General features: G+C 44.9%; 1 protein-coding gene across 2 annotated transcripts in view; it reads left to right on the forward strand.

The window, feature by feature from the left end:
• KHDRBS3 (KH RNA binding domain containing, signal transduction associated 3) overlaps positions 1-23081 on the forward strand; it is a 113318-nt gene that overhangs the window by 78106 nt on the left and 12131 nt on the right. For both annotated transcript variants that reach the window (XR_004693199.3, XM_035125026.3), the window contains exons 6-7: positions 1228-1420; positions 4670-4752. Coding sequence is in view for 1 of the 2 variants with exons in the window: in XM_035125026.3 (XP_034980917.1) it covers positions 1228-1420; positions 4670-4752 (276 nt within the window). In the remaining variant the exon portion in view is untranslated. The remainder of the gene's footprint in view (positions 1-1227; positions 1421-4669; positions 4753-23081) is intronic.

The raw sequence follows: 23081 nt of genomic DNA on the forward strand, positions 1-23081 counted from the left end.
TGTTTATTTATTAAATTTGTATACCGACCTTCATCTGAAGATTGCAGGGAGGTTCACAACATAAAAACACAAAATGAGAACACAAAATACATCATAACACCCCCCTCCCCCCCAAAAAACCCCCAATAACTCCCCCTCCCACAAACACAATTAATATTATGCGGGTTTGAATTAGAACACATAACAGCTACTTGGGAGTGACTGAATATACTCTGTAATGGGAGGAGGGAGAATAAGCTCTCTGAAGACAAGGAAAGAACATGAGAGTTGGCTCCCTGCCATTAAATCTATCCGTGTCTTGCTTGTTGAGCAGTTCCACAGGTCACCACTTGTGTGGCTTCCCTGTTGGAGGAATGTGTGTTCTGTATCTGAATATATGTACTACCCTTTGTTTGCATTTTGAATTCCTAAGTGGGAAGAACCTTTGTGCAGAAAACAATAACATAGTTGCCCTGTGGGCATGCACATCACACCTAAGTGTGTTTTTGTGGGTGGGTGGGTAGGTGTACACATTGTAAAAAGCAAAAACAATGACTTTGTGGCTTCTGTTCCATGCATGGCATGGAAAGGGGGAACTCTGCTGCTAAAGTAAGCCCATAACTTGCGTGCATTCAGCTCTTGTGCATTCAACTTGCCTCCAGATTTGTGCACATGGCAAAAAATTAAAAAGGAGGCAGGGTTCTGGGGAATATGACTTTGGCAGTCCCACCCGCCATTGAACCCAATGAGTCTTGACTACACGGTTTGGGTTTGAGGCACAGTCCCCGGAACATAACCTCCATATAACTTGTGGGTTTGCTTTACTTCATTACTGGCTAGTAGGATTTCACAGGGGGAGGAAGCTACAGAATGTGCCCATCCTAGCTACGGGATTCTACCCAAGTCTCTGGAAACAACCTAAGGAGAACTTCATGATGATGAGCAATTCTCAAACGGAGGCATTGGCTACCTAAAAGCAAGACCTACTTACCGTATCTCTTGTGGCACCTTCACTTGATTGCAACATGGGCACAAGCTTGCCCACTTAACACCGTTCATTTACTTCTCCTTTCAAATAAGTGCTGGATTTACTCTTGTTTCCTGCTTCAAATTTCATCGCCAGAAAAGCTCTTTAAGCTGGCTCCCAGTTTAGGTCTGGTTATGATAGTCACGTAATGTTTTTTGTGTTTTATAATAGGGAAGAGTTGGAATGTGCCATTTTAATATAAGTTGCTTTCTTGTTGTTAGAACTCGCGGAGGTGTGCCACCCCCACCTGCAGGCATCCCAAGAGGGGCACCCGCACCCAGAGGAATACCCCCTGGTAGAGGTCCCATCACCCGTGGCCGGGGTCTTCTAACTCCCAGAGCAAGAGGGGTCCCGCCATCTGCTGGCTACCGACCCCTTCCTCCTCCTCCAGCACAAGATACCTATGGAGAATACGTAAGTAGAACCCACTTTAAACTGCAGGAAGCTGTCCTATATTGAAACAGACCGTTGGTCTATCGAACTGGTCTCCGGTTCGTTTCCTGGCCCAGTTCAAGGTGCTCACATTGATGTTTAAAGTCCTAAATGGCTTGGGCCCCAAATATCTGAAAGACAACCCCTTTCCCTCCAGAGACCCCCTTGGATGTTACAATCAGCGGAAGGGGTCATCTTAGTAGTTCCATTTCCCTGAGAAGTTTGTTAGGGGCAACTTTTCTATGGGATTATATCGTAGTGACCCCCTTACGTACTCTGCTAGAAGACTCCTGGGAAGCATGATGCTTCAGGAAAGCCCATGGCTGTTCTCCCCAGGGAAATGGTTTTCAGGATATATCCCCGTACCATAAATCTAACCTGCCTTAACATACTGTGTCAAGGTGATGGGTGAATAAATTTGGATGTTTATTAATTATTCTCAAACCAACTGTTTCTCATTAGTTCCATTTTTTTTACAAAGTGCTCCCATGGCACACTCTGCCTCACTGTTAGCAACATCTGTTGGAAAACAAACCTGTTAGGACTGAACATTAAGACTGAGCATATACCTCACTGTGTTATTAGCCAAATTAAGACTTTCTTAGAAGCATAAAGGAAATAACCTGACACAAGAGAGCCTTTGCAAAACAATGACACACACAGATCCTGTTACTACCCTCCTTGCCGGGCCCCAGCACAGCTGTTTGGTTTTTTTTGGGGGGGGGAGGTTGTCTCCCCCCCCCCGGCAGTGTCTGGCATCATTTTTGAATGGGAAACCAGCATAGGCATTGCATTTTTGGGCAAATTAAAATGGCAGGCAGTTCCCGGAATGGCTCCCATTAGAAAATGGCACAGCCACCTGCAGTTTACAGAAGTAAATTGACTAATAAAAGAGCATGATTAACTATTATAATAAACATGATTGTTTTACAGTAGCCAATGAGGACCCAACGTAGCAAAGCTATATATGAGAAAGGACACAATTGAAAAAAAAATGCAGCAATGGTATTCTGGTCCTCAAATAGATCTGCTCAGGCCAGTTCAGCTCTCCGGTAGTTGGTGGGTACCTCATCAGATGACTCATAGAAACCTGAGCATTTATGCAACAGGAACATGGGTTGTTCTAGGTGTAGTTAATAAGAAAGGAGCTGACCACCTCATATTCTGATTGGAGGGCTGGTTTCTTCTGTTTATAGCTGTCCATCAGCTGAGAAACGTTGGGGGGGGGTTGCTATTTATATTTATCACATACAAAGTAGCTAGCATTTCCTGAGTGCTGCACAGAGGCCAAACGCACACAATCAAATAGACATGCTGCAAAAGCAACAGGGTAAGGAAGCAGAAAGCAAGCATAGGAATAGTGTTCTTTCTAGCAGGGAAGAGGAAAGCCTGCTTGCCTTAGGTCCCCTAACCCGGTGGCAGAAGCCCAAGTATGCTTCCCTTCACTTCTGCAAGCCCAGGGGTTGTTAATGTGCAATTCCCAGTGCTGTTGTCACACATTGTGCTGCATTGTACCTGGGTTTCCTGTATACAGTGGCGTGATGAATTTCTGAGCACCTGCTTATCACCATTACACTTTACATTAAGTGTATGTTTAAAAACAGAATGTGTGAGGTGGCTGGCCCATAGGAGGCTTTCTAAGGAACCTGAAAACCTGTTTTCCCCATAGCTCTACTAACTCAGCTACAAACAGAAAGAGATTTCCTATTGAGAGTAGCAGCAGGATAGGAGGGAACCAACGTGGCACTCCATAAACAAAGAATTCTAGCTTCGTTGCTGTTAGGTGACCTTTCGTAACACAGCCAAACATTTTCACTTCAGTTTCTCTGCCGCATCACAGCAACAGAGTTATATGGCGGGCTTTGCTCTCCCTTCTTCCAACACATACACCTAACCAGACATAATTCTCTAGGACTGCAGGTGGTTTTGCATTTCAGAAACCCAACGCAGAACTGGCCAAATAGGAATAAACGTGCTGCACTTGAAACCTCAAAACACAGAAAACATGAACAGGAAGATGTCAAATCTAATTACGGACAACCTTTAAAGCATCCTTGAGCTCTACTTGATTGCTATTTAAAGAGAGTCTGTGAGTTGCAAGATAACGTGAGAGTTAAGTTTCTTACATTCTGTTTTGGTGCTGTGTTCAAGAATACCATTAAGTTAAATCACCCTCTTATAGAGATGGTTACTTACTGTTCTTGCAGTAAATCCTCTTATAATCCCCAACCCCAAAGTTTAGTGTAACCACCTCAGTTTGGCCCTTTCCTCTAAAGGATTAAGCAGAACACTTCACTACTATTGACTGAGATCAACTACAGTGACTTCAATGTCCTCGTTAAATGGTGTTTTCAGGGAGAGCAGTAAGAACATGTCTTGAGCATCACACCGGTCAAATAAGAATGCCAGTGGGATAGAGAAAAGTCCTTGCACTCTTCTCATTTGCTGGGGCAGAATATGCACCCCAACACCACTAGGGGTGCCAGCTCTTGTTCTTCCCTGTTGCTGGCTTTTGCTAGGACAGGAATCAGAGGTCCGGTCACATGTTCCTGCCACACGTGTGGCATAGCTGCCAAGTTTTCCCTTTTCTCGCGAGGAAGCCTATTCAGCATAAGGGAAAATCCTTTTAAAAAAGGGATAACTTGGCAGCTATGATGTGTGGACCTCTTCAGGGTTACAGGGTTGGGAGAGAACATGTATAGGATCTTGAAGGGGAGCAGGTGCAATGGCCAAGGATTATTTCTCTCATGGTTTCTAGGGTGGGAGGAAGAGGAAGAGGTGGACAGTGTGTGGCAACTCCCTGTTTTCTGCTGGACTGAAAGAGATTACTGTACTCACCAAATTAAACAGGACGGTTGCCCATGGTGAGAAAGTCTGTGGTCCACTATCTGTTCAAGAGCCTTCCATTGTTGAGCCAAAGAACTATTTGGCTTGCCTGGACAAGTTCATGTTGTCTTTTACTTGGAATGGAAATTCATGCCACCAACTTAACTGTTTACCATGTTGCATGAGGGATTGCTGTTGAAGAAATCCAGAGACTCCTTTGGGACACAGAACCTGTTGTGGACCTCCTTTTGCTCAGGGCCTATTTAACTAAGGTTCAGAACACCTTCAGTAAATTTATATTCCTGGAGATGTCATTTTGACTGGGAAAAAATAGGTGGTGTTTTGAGTTCCGTAGTAGCTCCTTGAATTGTAATGTGGCCTTTGTATTGCAATTTGTTTTCCCAGGACTATGACGATGGCTATGGCACTTCATATGATGAACAGAGCTATGATTCCTATGATAACAGCTATAGTGCTTCAGCACAAAGGTAAGGAAGATGGCTTAATTCATTTAGAATGGTTACATGAGTCACCACATATTACTGGGGTAAGTGGTTTTGATTTGGGATTAGTCTTGAAATACCCAGCTTTGATAATGGGCAGAAGATTCATCCCTGGTGTAGGAGTGGAACAGCTGTTTAAGCCACTGAAGGCTTTCCATTCAGTACTCTATCATAGCCAAATATAGCCTGTTGCCACTGGCAGTGGCTGTTCAGGGTTTCAGGTCTTCCCCTTCGTCAGCTACGGAAGGAGGAGAATTTTATTCAGTCCACATTTTAAAGCAAACAGATCCAATTTGCAGTCCCCGCACTTAAACACTGACTGGAATGCAGTTGTTAGCTGGACTACACAGTTCTCATAATTTTATGGCGCAGTTCAAGCTCAAAAAATGTTTACCTTTTAATTGGGGGGATGCATATGAAAGCATTAAAAAAAAAACCTTGTTTTTTAGAGAGATGCACACAATGTGAATATTTGTGGGTTCCCCCTTTCCATGCCAATGCATGCAAAACTGAAAAGGAGTGAAAATCAGCTGATCTGTCCCTCCCTGTCACCTGCTCCCTGGCCCTTTCAGCAGGAGAGGTGAAGAACTGAATCTAGATCCTTTTCCATGCAAGAGATGCTGTGATACCTCCATGAGATGAAGTGCTTCCTCTCTAGGTCACATTCTGCCCACCTCTGCATGGTCTTGATTGCCATTTGTTTTTGACAGGGTTAGGTGTAACACGCAACAGAAGCAAATATTCCACTTCCAACATACCTCTCCCACTGGTTGATATGAGCAAGACCATATTGAGGAGCAGATGGCCGCGCGGGGCATGAGGGTGCGTGGCACTCACTTGACCTCTGTTCGCCCACAGCACTGATGCACACTGGGAGGGGCAAGGCGGCAGTGAGGTCAGCAAGATGAAAATGCACCAGTGGAGCCAATTCAGAGCTCTCACCAGTGCATTTGCCCCATGTCAGGCTTGCTCCTGCTTCGCCTCTCTCTGTTGCGGCATGCAGCAGTGGTGCAGGTAACTGGATGTCAGGTGGGAGCCCCCATCCCCGCAGCCACTAGTGACTATACCTTTGAACAGAAGTGTGATAGTACACACCCCATTACGCAACTAAACCAGCCCACATGCGGTTTATTTTCAGCAAAAGCAAAAGTTTTATACTATTTTAAAGTGGACTAAATAAATAGATGCGATACCTTATTATACGCGAATCTTCAACCTTGCATGGTTTTTGTGCTAGCGGATAGCTGTTGAATTTGGGGTAGTCTCTGGATTTTCACCGAGAAGTTAATCGCAAGCTTCCTTGTACAACTCAGTTGAAAGACTCTTTTGTTATCCATTCGCGTATTTTTAGCTACAAAGATCCCACGTCGGTTGGATTGGGTTGGCTTGCAAAGTAAGCATCATTTTGGGTTCCTGCAGTCTAGCTTTCAGTATGCCTTATCACTGGCCCCAAGGAAGTCGATTCCCAGCAACATAACTCATGGCGATGTAGTGGACTTCTAAAGGAATTACTTTTGGCAGCTGATTAGAATGCAAATTGGGCCTGCTGTGATTTGAGCTGGCTGTAGTCACTCAGCTCCATTGACTAAAGTGAGAAAGATGACGTAACTCTTTAATGTTGAGGGATAACGTTCAGTGGAAATTAGGCGCAACAATTTACACATGTTTAATGAGACAAGCCGGTGCTAAGCCAGTCCAGTGTGCCACAATGAAAGAGGAGAGAACAACAATATTGGTGTAGATTTCGAAGGCTGTACAATACCAGGCACTTGTTTATATTGCTCTCTGGTGATTTGGGACAAGCTGTTTGATTTTCAGACTGTCGAAAGCTAGGTTTTCAATACCAGGTTAAGAAAAGCAAAACCTCCAGATGGCTGTATGAGAGACTGGCAGTTACGTTTTGTGTGATGGGTTGAGCAAGTCTCATCTTAAACTGTTGCATATAGATGGCTGTCTTGGTTTTCTGCAAAAATTAGTTGCCCATTGAACTGGAGAAGTTTAAATGCCCTGTAAACCGTAGCCTCCTCCCCGTGTTGATGCACGCAGCCCAAATGCCTTTACGCTGGCTTTGATCACTTCCCTGTGCTCAGTATATTTATTGGGACACCGTAATACTCCTTGATCCCAGTAATGTTACTCAGATTTAGAGTTACAAGAATTCTGTTCTTCAATTGGCCTAATAACCGTACTGGAGCAATTTAATCACCAAATCCCTCCTATAACCAAATGGAAAGTCTGGGTCTCTTTGGTGTGTGTGTGTGTGTGTGTGTGTGTGTGTGTGTGTGTGTGTGTGTGTGTGTACCCCCTGCAAACTGCAATTTAGCACTTTGCAAAGACAAATTGTGCTGAAACGTGGAATCTGTTTAGAAACATTACATTACACAAAATGAGGCCAGCGGTCTATGTGCCTTGAGGGCTTCCCACGTTTTCCGCGCAAGTGTTTGGTAACGGGGCAAACGCAGACTGCTGCTAATAAATCAATTGCCTATGCCTGCTCACTATTTAATGTTCTCCAGAATACATAAGATTTATCACAGAGGAATTGTGGGATAATGGTAGAGTATGGAAACAAAGTCCACCGGGGAGATGTACTACATCATTTGGATTTAGCGCTGCCATCTGCTTAATAGCACTGAGATGACTACCGAGGTACTTATGATCAACCATTCATAGCAGTGACAGATGCTGCAGAGAGTTAACATGGCAGAGAATGAGCTTTGTTACTAAAATTTGGATTATGTGACAAGGTTACAGAAAAAGGGAGGGGAAGGAGTGGTTACGTACCTGCCCTTTGCCACTAAAACGCTTCCTTTTTCCCTGCATTATCACCTGACGGTTGGCTGCCCTCCAGGTTCTCAGTCTGATCCAATATGAGAAAAGGCTTAACAGGTTTTCCAAAACTGATTGATATTATCGAGTTAGTCATTTTGCACAAATGCTTACCGATCTAAAGGAATGTACAGACATTGTTGACTTTGAGGTAGATTTGTATTCACACTAGGTGTTCTGATGTAAACTCAACATGGTAGGATTGTGTTAACACTGTTGCTTCAGGCCAGGTCAGTTACTGGTGGAGCAACAGCTAGCTGGCTTTGTAGAGTCTGGAATCTCAACTCGTGGTTGCAGGATACTAAGGCAGTTTTGGAACCATTTTAAGGCCTGGTCCAAATGACTGGGTGGCGCTGCCTCCAAAGAACAATTTTGGACCTCATGGTATTGCTAGAGTTTATATTTGCATGTGATTAGTGTAGCTTTAGGGACAGTTGCTGTTCCTTAACTGTAAATGGAAACCTGGCATTTAGCTGGAATGCATATAGAGTTGCCAGACTCAATAGAGGGCAGGGCAATTAAAGGCACACAGAAGTCCTGTCCTCTATTGAGTCTGGCAACCCTAAATGCATATCACCCAAGTGGCGAGGGCGACAGGGTGCCTACAAGAGGCCAGCACTGTTTTCTCAAGCACACTCTCCCAAGGCAGTTTGCCCAAAGGAGACCAACAGACCACACTCCCAGCCAGGGCACAAAATGCCCCCCCCCTCCTTTCCTCTCCCTGGTCCAGAGTTTGTCCTGCTCTGGAGTTCAGACAGGCATTGAGGATTCCTTCAAGGGAGTCCAGGTGACTCTGATGCAGAGGCAAGGTTGAGCCGGGAGAAAGAGAATGACTGGGGCAAACTCACAGCATGGTGCTAAACATCACAAGGCTTCTGCACCTTCCTGTTGTGTGGGAAGGGAACTTCCGGTAAGAGACATATTTACAGTAGGGAAAACTGGGGTCCTCATCACCGCCTCCTCAAATTTGCTGCCCTGAGCAAGCGCCCCATTTATCCTCCTGTAAATTTGCCTGTAGATGTAACTCTCATACACACACACATATCACAAAATTTGGTCTCAACAGCTTGCTTGGTGCCATACGACCAATGCTCTGGGGTATAAAGCCCTTCCCTTAATTATCACACACTCTTTGCAAATGGCGAGTAGGGCTGTGGATTTTATTCATTTGTTTGTGGTAGGAGGAATGTGTACAGGATCGTCTTTTTTCTGCAAATGCACCTATAAGCAAATGATGTGATTCTGGAGAAGTTTCGAAGCCACGGTGGCTCATACAGTTGAAGGCTAAATTAAGCACCTGAGACCAATAAAGAATGACGGTAGTCTAAAGCAAAACAAGTGTGTTGCGGAGAAATGATTTCACACATGAAAGCCATAGTACCTTTCTGAGAGGCTGAGAGCACCAAAGCTGTGGTCTACCATCCTGCAGTTATCAATCACAGGCTGAATGGCCTCGTGCTGCTGCAGAGGCAACCTGCAACATTCTTCTTGTTTTTGTTTTGTTTTGTTTTACTCTGTGTTTAATTAGAAAATTCAAGTTTGGAGATGCACATTGGAGGCAGATGTTTAGAAGTGGTAGCATTGAGATTTAAAAGTTGTACTAAAATTTAATTGCTAGCATTGTGCTTCCAGTGCGCTGAATTATATTTAAGTCGACTGTGCACCTTCAGGGCATACCCAAATACTTACTGCACTAAAGCTGCAATCTTGCATGCAGTTACAAGTCCCAGAGCCATAGATGTTGAGACTCAATCCTCTCAGAAGAAACTAAGTTCTCTGACCCGAAGGATCTAATCTCCAATCCCAGATCTGTGTGATGATGGAAGAGCCCATTGGACATGCCTAGATATATTGCTTTCATTCTAGGGCTGAATCCTAGTTATAACTTCAATGAGACTCGGGCACATCTTAACTGTGCATAGAACTGTAGCCTTACATGACCCAGTTGTGGTGTTGAGCTGACAAAGAAGGCATGCCATTATACCATGATCTGTAGAATAGCACTGATGAAGTGCTATGGCTCTTTGTACCATGCAGATAAGCAGGGGCAATAATGCCATGCAAGCAGCAACACCCCACACCAATTCCTTAAGCCATTAGCCATTTCAGCAGTGACTTTTGAGGGTGTGGCAATGCAACTGACACTTCTCTTTTCTGTGCCTTGCCATTAATGTGCAAGATAGGATTGGGACAAAATAGAGTACAGCAAGGAATGGGACTCATAAGCCGGTTGCAATTCCCGCTCCTCTTGCTTGCTATCACACCCAAAATTATAGTTGATGGCCTCCAACTGAGCAGAATGTACTGTAGAATTGGTTGTAAAGCAAAAAGTACTGGGACTGAAACTTGACACAACACACAAGCATTTTGTAGGTATTCTGGTCATCACAAATCTGTATGCATCACTCCTGATACGCCTGGTACTTGGAAATAATAACCTTCTAAGATTTTCCTGAGACACAGTTGTTGTTGTTTAGTCGTTTAGTCGTGTCCGACTCTTCGTGACCCCATGGACCATAGCACGCCAGGCACTCCTGTCTTGCACTGCCTCCCGCAATTTGGTCAAACTCATGTTCGTAGCTTCAAGAACACTGTCCAACCATCTTGTCCTCTGTCGTCCCCTTCTCCTAGTGCCCTCAATCTTTCCCAACATCAGGGTCTTTTCCAAGGATTCTTCTCTTCTCATGAGGTGGCCAAAGTATTGGAGCCTGAGCTTCACGATCTGTCCTTCCAGGGAGCACTCAGGGCTGATTTCCTTCAGAATGGATAGGTTTGATCTTCTTGCAGTCCATGGGACTCTCAAGAGTCTCCTCCAGCACCATAATTCAAAAGCATCAATTCTTCGGCGATCAGCCTTCTTTATGGTCCAGCTCTCACTTCCATACATCACTACTGGGAAAACCATAGCTTTAACTATACGGACCTTTGTCGGCAAGGTGATGTCTCTGCTTTTTAAGATGCTGTCTAGGTTTGTCATTGCTTTTCTCCCAAGAAGCAGGCGTCTTTTAATTTCGTGACTGCTGTCACCATCTGCAGTGATCAAGGAGCCCAAGAAAGTAAAATCTCTCACTGCCTCCATTTCTTCCCCTTCTATTTGCCAGGAGGTGATGGGACCAGTGGCCATGATCTTGGTTTTTTTGATGTTGAGCTTCAGACCATATTTTGCGCTCTCCTCTTTCACCCTCATTAAAAGGTTCTTTAATTCCTCCTCGCTTTCTGCCATCAAGGTTGTGTCATCTGCATATCTGAGGTTGTTGATATTTCTTCCGGCAATCTTAATTCCGGCTTGGGATTCATCTAGTCCAGCCTTTCGCATGATGAATTCTGCATATAAGTTAAATAAGCAGGGAGACAATATACAACCTTGTCGTACTCCTTTCCCAATTTTGAACCACTCAGTTGTTCCATATCCAGTTCTAACTGTAGCTTCTTGTCCCACATAGAGATTTCTCAGGAGACAGATGAGGTGATCAGGCACTCCCATTTCTTTAAGAACTTGCCATAGTTTGCTGTGGTCGACACAGTCAAAGGCTTTTGCATAGTCAATGAAGCAGAAGTAGACGTTTTTCTGGAACTCTCTAGCTTTCTCCATAATCCAGCGCATGTTTGCTATTTGGTCTCTGGTTCCTCTGCCCTTTCGAAATCCAGCTTGCACTTCTGGGAGTTCTTGGTCCACATACTGCCTAAGCCTGCCTTGTAGAATTTTAAGCATAACCTTGCTAGCGTGTGAAATGAGCGCAATTGTGCGGTAGTTGGAGCATTCTTTGGCACTGCCCTTCTTTGGAATTGGGATGTAGACTGATCTTCTCCAATCCTCTGGCCATTGCTGAGTTTTCCAAACTTGCTGGCATATTGGGTGTAGCACCTTAACAGCATCATCTTTTAAAATTTTAAATAGTTCAGCTGGAATATCATCACTTCCACTGGCCTTGTTATTAGCAGTGCTTTCTAAGGCCCATTTGACTTCACTCTCCAAGATGTCTGGCTCAAGGTCAGCAACCACACTACCTGGGGTGTACGAGACCTCCATATCTTTCTGGTATAATTCCTCTGTGTATTCTTGCCACCTCTTCTTGATGTCTTCTGCTTCTGTTAGGTCCTTACCACTTTTGTCCTTGATTATGGTAATCTTTGTACGAAATGTTCCTTTCATATCTCCAATTTTCTTGAACAGATCTCTGGTTTTCCCCATTCTATTGTTTTCCTCTATTTCTTTGCATTGCTCATTTAAGAAGACCCTCTTGTCTCTTCTTGCTGTTTTTTGGAAATCTGCATTCAGTTTCCTGTATCTTTCCCTATCTCCCTTGCATTTTGCTTGCCTCCTCTCCTCCGCTATTTGTAAGGCCTCGTTGGACAGCCATTTTGCTTTCTTGCATTTCCTTTTCCTTGGGATGGTTTCCGTTGCTGCCTCCTGTATAATGTTACGAGCCTCCATCCATAGTTCTTCAGGCACTCTGTCCACCAAATCTAAATCCTTAAACCTGTTCCTCACTTCCACTGTGTATTCATAAGGGATTTGATTCAGATTGTATCTTACTGGCCCAGTGGTTTTTCCTACTTTCTTCAGTTTAAGCTGGAATTTTGCTATAAGAAGCTGATGATCTGAGTTACAGTCAGCTCCAGGTCTTGTTTTTGCTGACTGTATAGAGCTTCTCCATCTTTGGCTGCAGAGAATATAATCAATCTGATTTCGATGCTGCCCATTTGGTGATATCCATGTGTAGAGTCGTCTCTTGTGTTGTTGGAAGAGAGTGTTTGTGATGACCAGCTTGTTCTCTTGACAGAACTCTATTAGCCTTTGCCCTGCTTCATTTTGAACTCCCAGGCCAAACTTGCCAGTTGTTCCTTTTATCTCTTGATTCCCTACTTTAGCATTCCAATCCCCTGTAATGAGAAGAACATCCTTCTTTGGTGTCATTTCTAGAAGGTGTTGTAGGTCTTCATAGAATTGGTCAATTTCACTTTCTTCAGCACCGGTAGTTGGTGCATAAACTTGGATTACTGTGATGTTAAAAGGTCTGCCTTGGATTCGTATCGAGATCATTCTGTCATTTTTGAGATTGCATCCCATTACAGCTTTTGCCACTCTTTTGTTGACTATGAGGGCCACTCCATTTCTACTACGGGATTCTTGCCCACAGTAGTAGATATGATAGTCATCCGAACTGAATTCGCCCATTCCCTTCCATTTTAGTTCACTGATGCCCAGGATGTCGATATTTATTCTTGTCATCTCATTTTTGACCACATCCAGCTTACCTCCATTCATGGTTCTTACATTCCAGGTTCCTATGCAATATTTTTCTTTACAGCATCGGACTTTCCTTTCGCTTCCAGGCATATCCGCAACTGAGCGTCCTTTCGGCTTTGGCCCAGCCGCTTCATCAGCTCTGAATCTACTTGTACTTGTCCTCCGCTCTTCCTCAGTAGCATGTTGGATGCCTTCCGACCTGAGGGGCTCATCTTCCAGCGTCATAACTTTTATATGCCTGTTGTCTTTGTCCATGGAGTTTTCTTGGCAGGGTTACTGGAGTGGCTTGCCAGTTCCTTCTCCAGGTGGATCACGTTTAGTCAAAACTCTCCACTATGACCTGTCCATCTTGGGTGGCCCTGCATGGCATAGCTCATAGCTTCTCTGAGTTATTCAAGCCCCTTCGCCACGACAAGGCATTGATCCATGAAGGGATCCATGATCCATGAGACACAGTATAAATGGTCAAAGGCCTGGAAACGATGCCTTATGCCTTATGAGGAATGGCCTAGGGAGCTGGGTATGTTTAGCCTGGAGAAGAGAAGGTTAAGGGGTGATATGATAGCCATGTTCAAATATATGAAAGGATGTCATATGGAGGAGGGAGAAAGGTTGTTTTCTGCTGCTCCAGAGAAGCGGACACGGAGCAATGGATTCAAACTACAAGAAAGAAGATTCCACCTAAACATTAGGAAGAACTTCCTGACAGTAAGAGCTGTTCGGCAGTGGAATTTGCTACCAAGGAGTGTGGTGGAGTCTCCGTCTTTGGAGGTCTTTAAGCGGAGGCTTGACAGACATATGTCAAGAATGCTTTGGTGGTATTTCCTGCTTGGCAGGGGGTTGGACTGGATGGCCCTTGCGGTCTCTTCCAACTCTATGATTCTATGATGTGATGACCAAGCACCTGATTCAGAAAGAGAGCTTTCTGGATGTAGGCTAGGTATTTGATTTGGATGTTGCCAGCCAGACGAGTCTGCTGCTGAAAGAGCCATTTCCCTGTGGGCAGTCAGCATAGCAAACAGTTAAGACTACCAAGGGCTGCCATAGTTGCGGTAGTTGTTGGCATGTATAGAAGACTAGGGAATTGATGGTGTTTCTTCTCTGGCTTCGTACTGAGTTTTGGAGCAGGAAACAGCAAAAGGTTTGGTTGCTCCAAGTACCCCTGAAACCAGTATGAGACCTTCAGCCATCTCTGATCTATTCCACACACTTCTTTCTCACACACTCAACATGAAATGGAAGACTTACCTACCACCTCTTATTTCCCTCTGTCGGGATAGCTGGTGGCTTAGGTCCTAGCTGTCTGTTCAATAAATCAGGACACAGTGTCATATGTCATGCGTTGTTCACCCGAGGTTGCATTTTCCTAATTTTAAGACCTGCTAAGGAACAGGTTATTGTTATTTTGCCCTGGTATGTAAAACCACAACATTAAAAGAGGATGTACTTTCTTTTTCCCATGTATGAATTTAGGTGTTTGTGAGATGGGGCCGTAAAGATTTAGTTGACATGTGTACGCAAACAGATGTAGATGTGCCTTTAAAAACCTAGGTTTTGGGTCTAGGTTATTGGTTGCCTTTTTCTTTTTTACCAGAAAAGTAAGTAATGGAGGTAAGAGCTGGCCTCATTGAGCCATCTGCCTTCCCTATCCTTTGAAAACGTTCTGTTCCCAATAAAGCAGTGCTATATTAAAACCGAAATATGCATTTTGACTTCCTCAGCTCCACACGGCAGATGCTGTCCTGTGGATATAAACTGAATCTGGAAGGCTTGAGTCACAAGAAGTACGCTTGGGCTTCTTCTTTCATGATCATAGGAGGCTCAGGGGAGCAATGCAGGTCTTCACATGTCCTTGCTAGCGAGGCATGCGAGGAAGAAAGACTTGAGATCTAATCCCCTCCTGACGCCCGAATGGCAGATGCTTACAAGACTTAACTTTCCTAGAAACATTGTGCATGAGATGCAACAACATTCACACAAAACGGAAGCTTTCCTTTCAATGGTCAAATAAGATTCCAGGCTCTGCGGTAATGAGGGAGAAGTTTGGGAATTGCAGACTCACTTTCTCTCACCAGAAGCTTAGTCTGATGTAGTGGTCTAAGTAAGAGCATCTCCTCTGCTGCCGTATCCATAGGGGTCTCTTAGCAAGCCACTGTTCACTCTTTTAGCCTTATTCTCTCTCGCCCTCAATGCAATATAGGGATAACAAAACTGATACAACATCACACAGCAGGGGCGTACCCAGGATCAAAACGGGGGGGGGGGCAGGAGAGGGGAAGAGAGAAGGAAGGAAGGAAGGAAGGAAGGAAGGAAGGAAGGAAGGAAGGAAGGAAGGGGTGTGTGTGTGTGTGAGAGAGAGAGAGAGAGAAGGAAGGAAGGAAAGAAAAAAGGAAGGGAGGAAGGAAAGAAGGAGAGAGAGAGAGAGAGAGAGAGAGGAGGGAGGGAGAAAAAGGAAGAAAGAAAGAGGGGGGAAGGAAGGATGGAGCTCCTGTCCGCCCCGCTCCCCCGGCTCAGGCTGCTCCTCCCCCCTCCCACGTTCCTGTCGCTGGCTGCGGCCACGGAGGGGGCAAAAACAGCCCGATTTCAGGCTGCTTCTTGCCCTCCCCACGTTCCTGTCACTGGCTGCAGCCGTGGAGGGGGCGGAAACAGCCCGATTTCCATAACCTGCAGCGACTTTTCCTCTTCAGTTTTTGGAGGGGAAAAGTGTGGGTTATGGTCCGTAAAATACGGTATATATTTTTTTGCTTTGGGGGGGGCTGCCCCCACCTGCCCCTTGCTGGGTACGCCCATGTCACACAGTCTTTGTAGAGACCATTGCAGTAATGTTTGTGAAGCATTTTGATCATTTAAAAAGCAATATGTAAATACTGTTCCATGTCATATAAGGAAGTATTTCATTAGTAGAATCGTAGAGTTGAAGGAGACTATGAGGGTCATCTAGTCCAACCACCTGTAATGAGTGAATCTTTTTGTCTGACATGGTGTTTGAATCCACAGCGCTGAGATTAAGAGTATTGTGGTCTACTGACTGAGGCTGGGAAGCCTGTGGTTCCCCCCCCCAAAAAAAAAATACAGCAGAGATTGGTACATTAGGGCAACTGAGGAACTGCCCTACCATTCTCAGGCAGTCCCCTTGTAGAATTCAGCAGGGAAGAGGACAAGTGTCATAACTAGAATTAGGTGCCACTGACTCCATCTGCTGTTGTCCTCTTTGCCTCCCACCCTACCAGTCCCAATGAGTACCTCCAGGTTTTAGTGGTCTCCAACTCCCATCAAACAAAGCTAGCATGGCCAGTTGTTGGGGATGGTGGGAGTTGGGAGTCTGACAACATCTCCAGGACCGCACGTTCAATAGGGAAACCAGCCCTTCTCAAGACAGTAGAACTCGAACCAATGGCTTCAAGTTACAAGGAAGGAGATTCCAATTGAACATCAGGAAGACCTTTCTCACAGTAAGAGCTGTTCGATAGTGGAATGGACTCCCTCGGGAAAGGGGTGGACTTCTTCCTTGGGGTTTTTAAAGCAGAGGTTGGACCTGCTACGGATGCTTCAGTTGAGATTCCTGCATTGCAAGGGGTTGGACTGGATGACCCTTGGAGCTCCTTCCAACTCAACGATCCTATGATTCTCGCACATTCTAGATTGAAGAAGTGTGTGAGATTCTGCTTTTCAGGGGAGAATAACTTTCCAGTTGCCGGTGTGGTGGAGCGGTTGAAGTGTCTGATTAAGAGATAGGAGACAAGGGTTTGAATCCTGACTCAGCCATGAGGCTCATTGGTTGATCTAAGGTTGTCACTGTCTCTCAGCTTAACCTACCTCCAAGGGTCATTGTGGGGATAAAATGGGGAGAGGAAATAATCATGTACACTGCCTCTAGTTCCTTGGAAGAAAGGTGGAATAGAAACATAATAAAAATAAACAAAAATTCACTCCCCATCGAGTCCTATGGCCTCTCACTCTTGCTGTACCTTGGCACCAATCCACAGTAATTAATTCAGAATAAAGCAGGCAATTGGAGCAGAATTTTGTCATTTCATTGTGTCGTATTCAAGCCTGACAGGTGTGCTGGACAGTGTATTCAAGCCCACTTCCTCACACTTGATATAGACAGAGCATTTTTGGTGTTTAGCTAAAATAAGATTTAGAACGAGCAATCCAAAGAATTATCCACGTTGATGAAACAGTATCACGGAGGGGGCTGAGGCTTGCAGTTCTCAGAGGGGAAAGTGTGTGTGGGGGAGAGTAGAATACTCAGTTGGCGGCTGTCCTAATCGCATTCATGTTCATAGCTTGTGGAAGAACCTTGGGGAATTGGGGTTTGGTAGAACTGCCAACACAGAGAAGAATCGAAGATCAAGGTTGATGTTATCTCTGGTGCCAGACAAGAGCATCATTAATACTACACAAGCATAAAAGGCAGCAAGCTAAATTAATGGGAAGATCTCTGTGACTGTGAGGTGGAAGTTGCCATGTTTAAGGGCAAGGGGAGACTGAAATATCTCTTCATTTGAACAACTTAGGCTGCCTCGTGCATCACTTTTATTAGGTCTATACCTAAAATATTGTAAGTGTGTACTTGAAAAAAAATGCAAAGTTCTGGTGAAGACAGACTTGTCTTTGCAGAAGTGCAGTGGATTGTTGAATATTACTTTTATCTGATATGAAGTTGCTTCTTTAAAAGTCATATTTTTATTATGACTTAATTTGTACTGGATCAGATTGTCACAAGAACTTTGCTGCATATTTTTGTTGGTTCTTCAGCTTGTTGTAGACCGCCTTGTGTATAGAGATATAGAAAGGCGGTATACAGATTAAAAGTAGAATGAGATTAAACGGAAAAGCCCTTGGGTTGTGTTAGAAAAAATGTGTGTTTTCAAGTTTAGCAGAATTCCATTGGGCAGCCAAGCTTCTCCAGTACTTTTCCTGGTTTACATCTCAGTGGCTCTTGATGTAACGTGAACAGGCAGTTCTCTTTCTATGTGACTGGATGCCTTGGACTTGAGGCTCTATTCAGCCAGAACTCTGAATATTTTTTACCTTGAACATCCCAGTAGTTCCACACAAGCACTCATGTTAAGCACTGCATGGAGGCCTTTGCAAAGGTCAAGCAGATCCACAGTAGCTAAACGGCTAGAGCAGTTGACCCAAGGAGCTGAACTTGGTATAATAGCAAGGCGGTGCTGGGCACTCTTACCAACAACTGGATTAGCAGCTGTACAGAAGATGCAAGCCGTTTCTTTCTGGTAATACGTAAGCAGTGTTACATTGTCCTCACTTAGCATATTCTAAAGTCACTGCAGCACAGCTTGCTTGCCACCCACCCCAGGAAAATGGTTTTCGTTCCTTTCTAGAGGAAGAGTGCTTTAAGTGTTGAACTGCAACTGCTGTGCTGCCCAGCTGGCGCAACCAGTAGTCAGGGATAAGAATTTTATTATTTATACCCTGCCATCTGTCTGGGTTGCCCTAGCCACTCTTTGTGGCTTCCAACATATACAAAAACATTACACATTAAATACAGGGTTGCTTTCTGATGTCTTCTAAAGGTTATGTAGTTACTTGTCTTCTTGACACCTGATAGGAGGGCGTTCCATAGGGAGGGCACCACTACTGAGAAGGGGCTCTGCCTGGTTCCCTGTAGCTTCACTACTTGCAGTGAGGGGACTGCCAGAAGGCCCTCGGAGCTGGACCTCAGTGTCTGGGATGAACAATGAGGGTGGAGATGCTCCTTCAGGTATACAGGGCCAATGCCCTTTAGGCTTTAAAGGTCAGCACCAACACTTTGAATTGTGCTCAAAAAAGTATTGGGAGCCAATGCAGATCCTTTAGAACCAGTGTTAATATGGTCCTGGCAGCCGCTCCCAGTCACCAGTGTAGCTGCTGCATTCTGGATTAGTTGTAGTTTCCGGGTCACCTTCGAAGGTAGCCCCAGGTAGAGCGCATTGCAGTAGTCCAAGTGGAAGATAACCACTCTGGCAAGACAGTGCTCAGGCAGGCAAGGTCTCAGCCGGCATACCAGATGGAGGTGGCAGAGAGCCACCCTGGACACAGAATTAACCTGTGCCTCCATGGACAGCTGTGAATCCAAAATACGGCCATACTACCCTGAACACACCCGATCTCGTCCAAAATAACTCCCAGGCTGCACACCTTGTCCCAGACATTGTGGGATGATGGACGTTGTAGTGTGAAACATCAGGGGAGTGCCACACTAGGAGCAGGGGTAGGCAACCTCAGGCCCGTGGGCCGGATGCGGCCCAATCGCCTTCTCAATCCGGCCCACAGACTGTCCGGGGATCAGCGTGTTTTTACATGAGTAGAATGTGTCCTTTTCTTTAAAATGCATCTCTGGGTTATTTGTATTGCCTGCCTAGTGTTTTTACATGAGCAGAATGTGTGCTTTTCTTTAAAATGCGTCTCTGGGTTATTTGTGGGGCATAGGAATTCGTTCATTCTCCCCCCCCCCCAAAAAAAAATATAGTCCGGTCCACCACATGGTCTGAGGGACAGTGGACCGGCCCACAGCTGAAAAAGGTTGCTGACCCCTGCCTTAGAGCATGCCTCTCTTGATGAGTGCAATCTCTAGTTGGCATGTATTTGCCTTATACTGGGTTGGATAGCCAACACAGCCCTTCCGGCAACCAATCTGTGCTCCCAGCGTTCACCTTCTCTTAAGTATTGTTCATTCAACTGTTCCTGTGGATTGATTGAGGGGAGAACGTTGACTGATCCATGGAGAAAACCGGCCCATTTCAGCCCTGTAGCATTGCACTCTCCTCTAAAGCTTGTCTTCCACTTCGAGGTGGCTTTGCTTTTTGCGGCAGTGTTTTTATTTTGATTTGTCTGCCACCCTGGGCAATGTGTTGGAAAGGCAGAACACGAGGAGCACAAACAAATAAAATCTTATCGATTCTGACAGCTTGTTTCCAAAGTGGTTTTTAGCATATTTATTATTTTTATACAGAGGCTTCTGATTAGGATGGACGCATTCTGAATTCCCGTACTTCACCGCTATTTCTGCTCGGGCACTTTCTCTGAGGCTGAAACCCTATATGTTGTTTAAATAAACAAATGAGCCCTGGAGTGCAAAATTCAACACCAAGCAAGTACACAGCTAGTGGAATATGTTCAGCTTGGCAGGTTGCAAGTTGTTTAGGCCTGTGCAGTTTTTTTTAACAAGCAATCGTTCTCCCTCTTTGGCTCATGAATGATTGCGGAACTTGGTTTTTCTTCCCTGCCTAATAGCTTTTCCTCACTGTAGAAAACTTGCTGTTATTTCTTGAGGTCCAAGGACCAGGAACTTGTCGTGGGGTAGAAGGGAGCCTGTGAAGGTCCCTTGTTCTCTTAAGCAAGTCTCTGAGCGCTTTTAGGCCTTGTGACCCAAAGGATTATTGGCGCCCAGAAAGAGTGGCTGCAGGTCACACTCCACACTCTTTCCAGTGAATGTTTCCTGGCAGGTTAGCTTGGGATAGATGATATTCAGTGCCTGATGTCTAGAATGCATGGTGCCTGCATGCTTTCAGTAAAACTTGGAGCTTCTCCTCAGTCCAGCACAGTTCCTGTTGTGCAAGTGCAACACATTGTGTGTTGCACAAGATTGGCAGCCTACACAACAAGTTTTCCTGAAGCTGCCCACTTCTGTTTTCTGTGGCCATGCCTCTTAGCATGTGCAGAGTGCCAGCAATGTTAGAAATCAGCCAGGCGCATTTTGGAACTGGCACGGGTCCAATTGTGGAGATCTCTGGATGCCAGGCTGGTAACTGGGGGAAACAGAATATCCCTTAGAGAAGGATCTGTAATATTTTCTTTGAAGCTTGAATTCGTTTTATTCTGGATCTTTTTATTTGATGTGCCGGCATTTGAGATTTGTTCTTTAAAATATAAAGCGGAATAGAAATGAAATGAACTACAACAACCATATAAACCTCAATGGAAAAAGGAAAAAAGGCACCTAGGCATTCCATTGTGGCAACCATAACCTAAGTTTAAGGTGCCATTAGTGATTAGATTATATATCTGACTTTCTAACACTGGGTGCCCCATGTTTTAAGGCAGTGCTCCCCAACCTTTTTATCGCCACGGACCAGTCAACGTTTGATCATTTTACTGCGGCCCGCTGAGGGGGGGACGTTGATTGTTTCATGGCCCCCTGAGGGGGGGGGACGTTAATTGTTTATATTTTCTTTAGATTGTTTTGATTTAATAATTTTAATTTAATTGTATTTAATGTTCCTTGGGCGGCCCGGTACCAATTTATCCACGGACCGGTACCGGTCCGTGGCCCGGGGGTTGAGGACCACTGTTTTAAGGGACCTAATGTCAGCTTGTGCGGAGTGTTTTTTCTCCTTCTGACAGAAGGCTTAAAAAAAAAACCCTTTCAGAGCACCTACATATTTGCTGTTAAGAATGTATTTTAAAGTGCAATGCAGAATGCCTTTCCTTGTGATAAACACCATCTTTGAAAACATACCTCAGGAGAATATTATTGAACATCCATTTCCCTCCCTTGGCCTGGTAGGTGAACTCCTGGCCAAGGGTGCACCCCTTGAAATTTTCCCTATGGCCAGCTAGGTATATTTTGGTTGTGCCTCACTTTCTCTTGCCACCTTCCGTAAAGTTTCCATATTTAAGAAGTTATCCAGGTTCATTTCAATCTGCCTGCAAAATGAAGGCTCGCAGGAGCACAATTCAATTACATGTTGGGTGGGCAGAAATGCAGGCCGCACTCGAGCAAACAGCTCCATCCACCTTGCGTTATAACTTTCTGATGTGGTTATTGGTGCTGAAGGGTCTGCCTGCTTATAAAGTTTTGAGGATTCCCCCACCCCCTTCTCCAGATACCTTCAATGTAAATAAGTGAATTTTCCCTCCCCACCAAGGATTATTGGTTTTGCTGTTTACATGCCATGAAAGGCAAGTCGCTTTCGGTTTAACAGGCACTTAGATTTGTAAAATGAAGCCCAGCCAAAGTAATTCTGACAGGATTGACAGGTAAGGGGATGGGGGGGGGGCTCAGCTGTTTTCAGGCCTGCAGACTTGATGAGTCGTACAATGAGTAATCGGATACTGTATGGAATGATAGCAAATGTCAGTATATAAAATTCGCTCATCAAAATACGAGTGTGCATTGGGCGGGGGAATTGCTTTCGTGGAATTTAAAAGTGGCGCTGCTACGTGCCCTCCTATAAAGATTTTTGGTGGTCCTTTCGATCTGGCTTTCTTCCTGGAAACCTTCTTTGGGTTTCCTCAGTGACCAGATGGCTTGGAGGAAAGATTGTCCACAATTATCAATCAATCCTCCATTTAATGTGCGTCCTCTAGAGCAGCCATGTCCAACTTGAGATCTACTCCCACTATAAATAAACTGGCAGTGATCTACCAAAGCTGTTGAGCTTTTCTTTGGGTGGGGAAGGGTCCCACAATCTACCAGTAGATTGTAATCTACCTGTTGGACGGCTCTGCTCTAGAACTAAGAGCAGGCCCATTGAAATTAAGGAATGTGGCTGAGTTAGGTCCATTAATTTCAGTGGGTCTGCTCTGAGCAAAACCTAGACGAATACCACCCAAGGTCTGGAGCTTGATGGTAGGAATATGAGATTTTCATTTCTGCACCTCTGCTTAAGTCAGGCACGGCCAGACTTGGCCCTCCAGCTGTCTTGGGACTACAATTCCCATCATCCCTGACCACTGGTCCTGTTAGCTAGGGATCATGGAAGTTGATCATGGAAGGTGATGGGAGTTGTAGTCCCAAAACAGCTGGAGGGCCAAGTTTGGCCATGCCTGGCTTAAGTGGTCTCTTACCTCAATTAGCTGGGTGAAGAGACAGAAAATGTTGGCAGTCAAGGCCAAGTCATAATGGACTAGTTAGCCATTGACCCAACAGCATGCAAGAGCCCCTCTGTTTCTTTCTAATGTGCTTGAAACAACTTGCCTTTGTGAACCAATTTGTCCACTAATTGCAGAATAATTCAGATCAGCAAAGCAGGTATAAAAAGGCCGTTCTCTTTCCCTCGTTAGAGGCCAGAGATGGAGGACTTTTGCGCTGTGACATCCCATCAATGGCACCCCCCCTCCCATGGTGGTTTGTCTGGCACAAATGCTGCTTCCCATTATGCGCCAGATGAAAGCCTTTTCATTGTCCCAGGCTTTTAGAGTATTGGCAAACTTCTGTTTCATCTGCGGGTGGTTTTTATCGCGTGTTTTTTGTTACTATTGTGTGTTGATGGATTAAATTTGT

The sequence above is a fragment of the Zootoca vivipara genome, chromosome 8 (genome assembly GCF_965207765.1).
Source record: "Zootoca vivipara chromosome 8, rZooViv2.hap1.1, whole genome shotgun sequence".
NCBI classification, from domain to species: domain Eukaryota; kingdom Metazoa; phylum Chordata; class Lepidosauria; order Squamata; family Lacertidae; genus Zootoca; species Zootoca vivipara.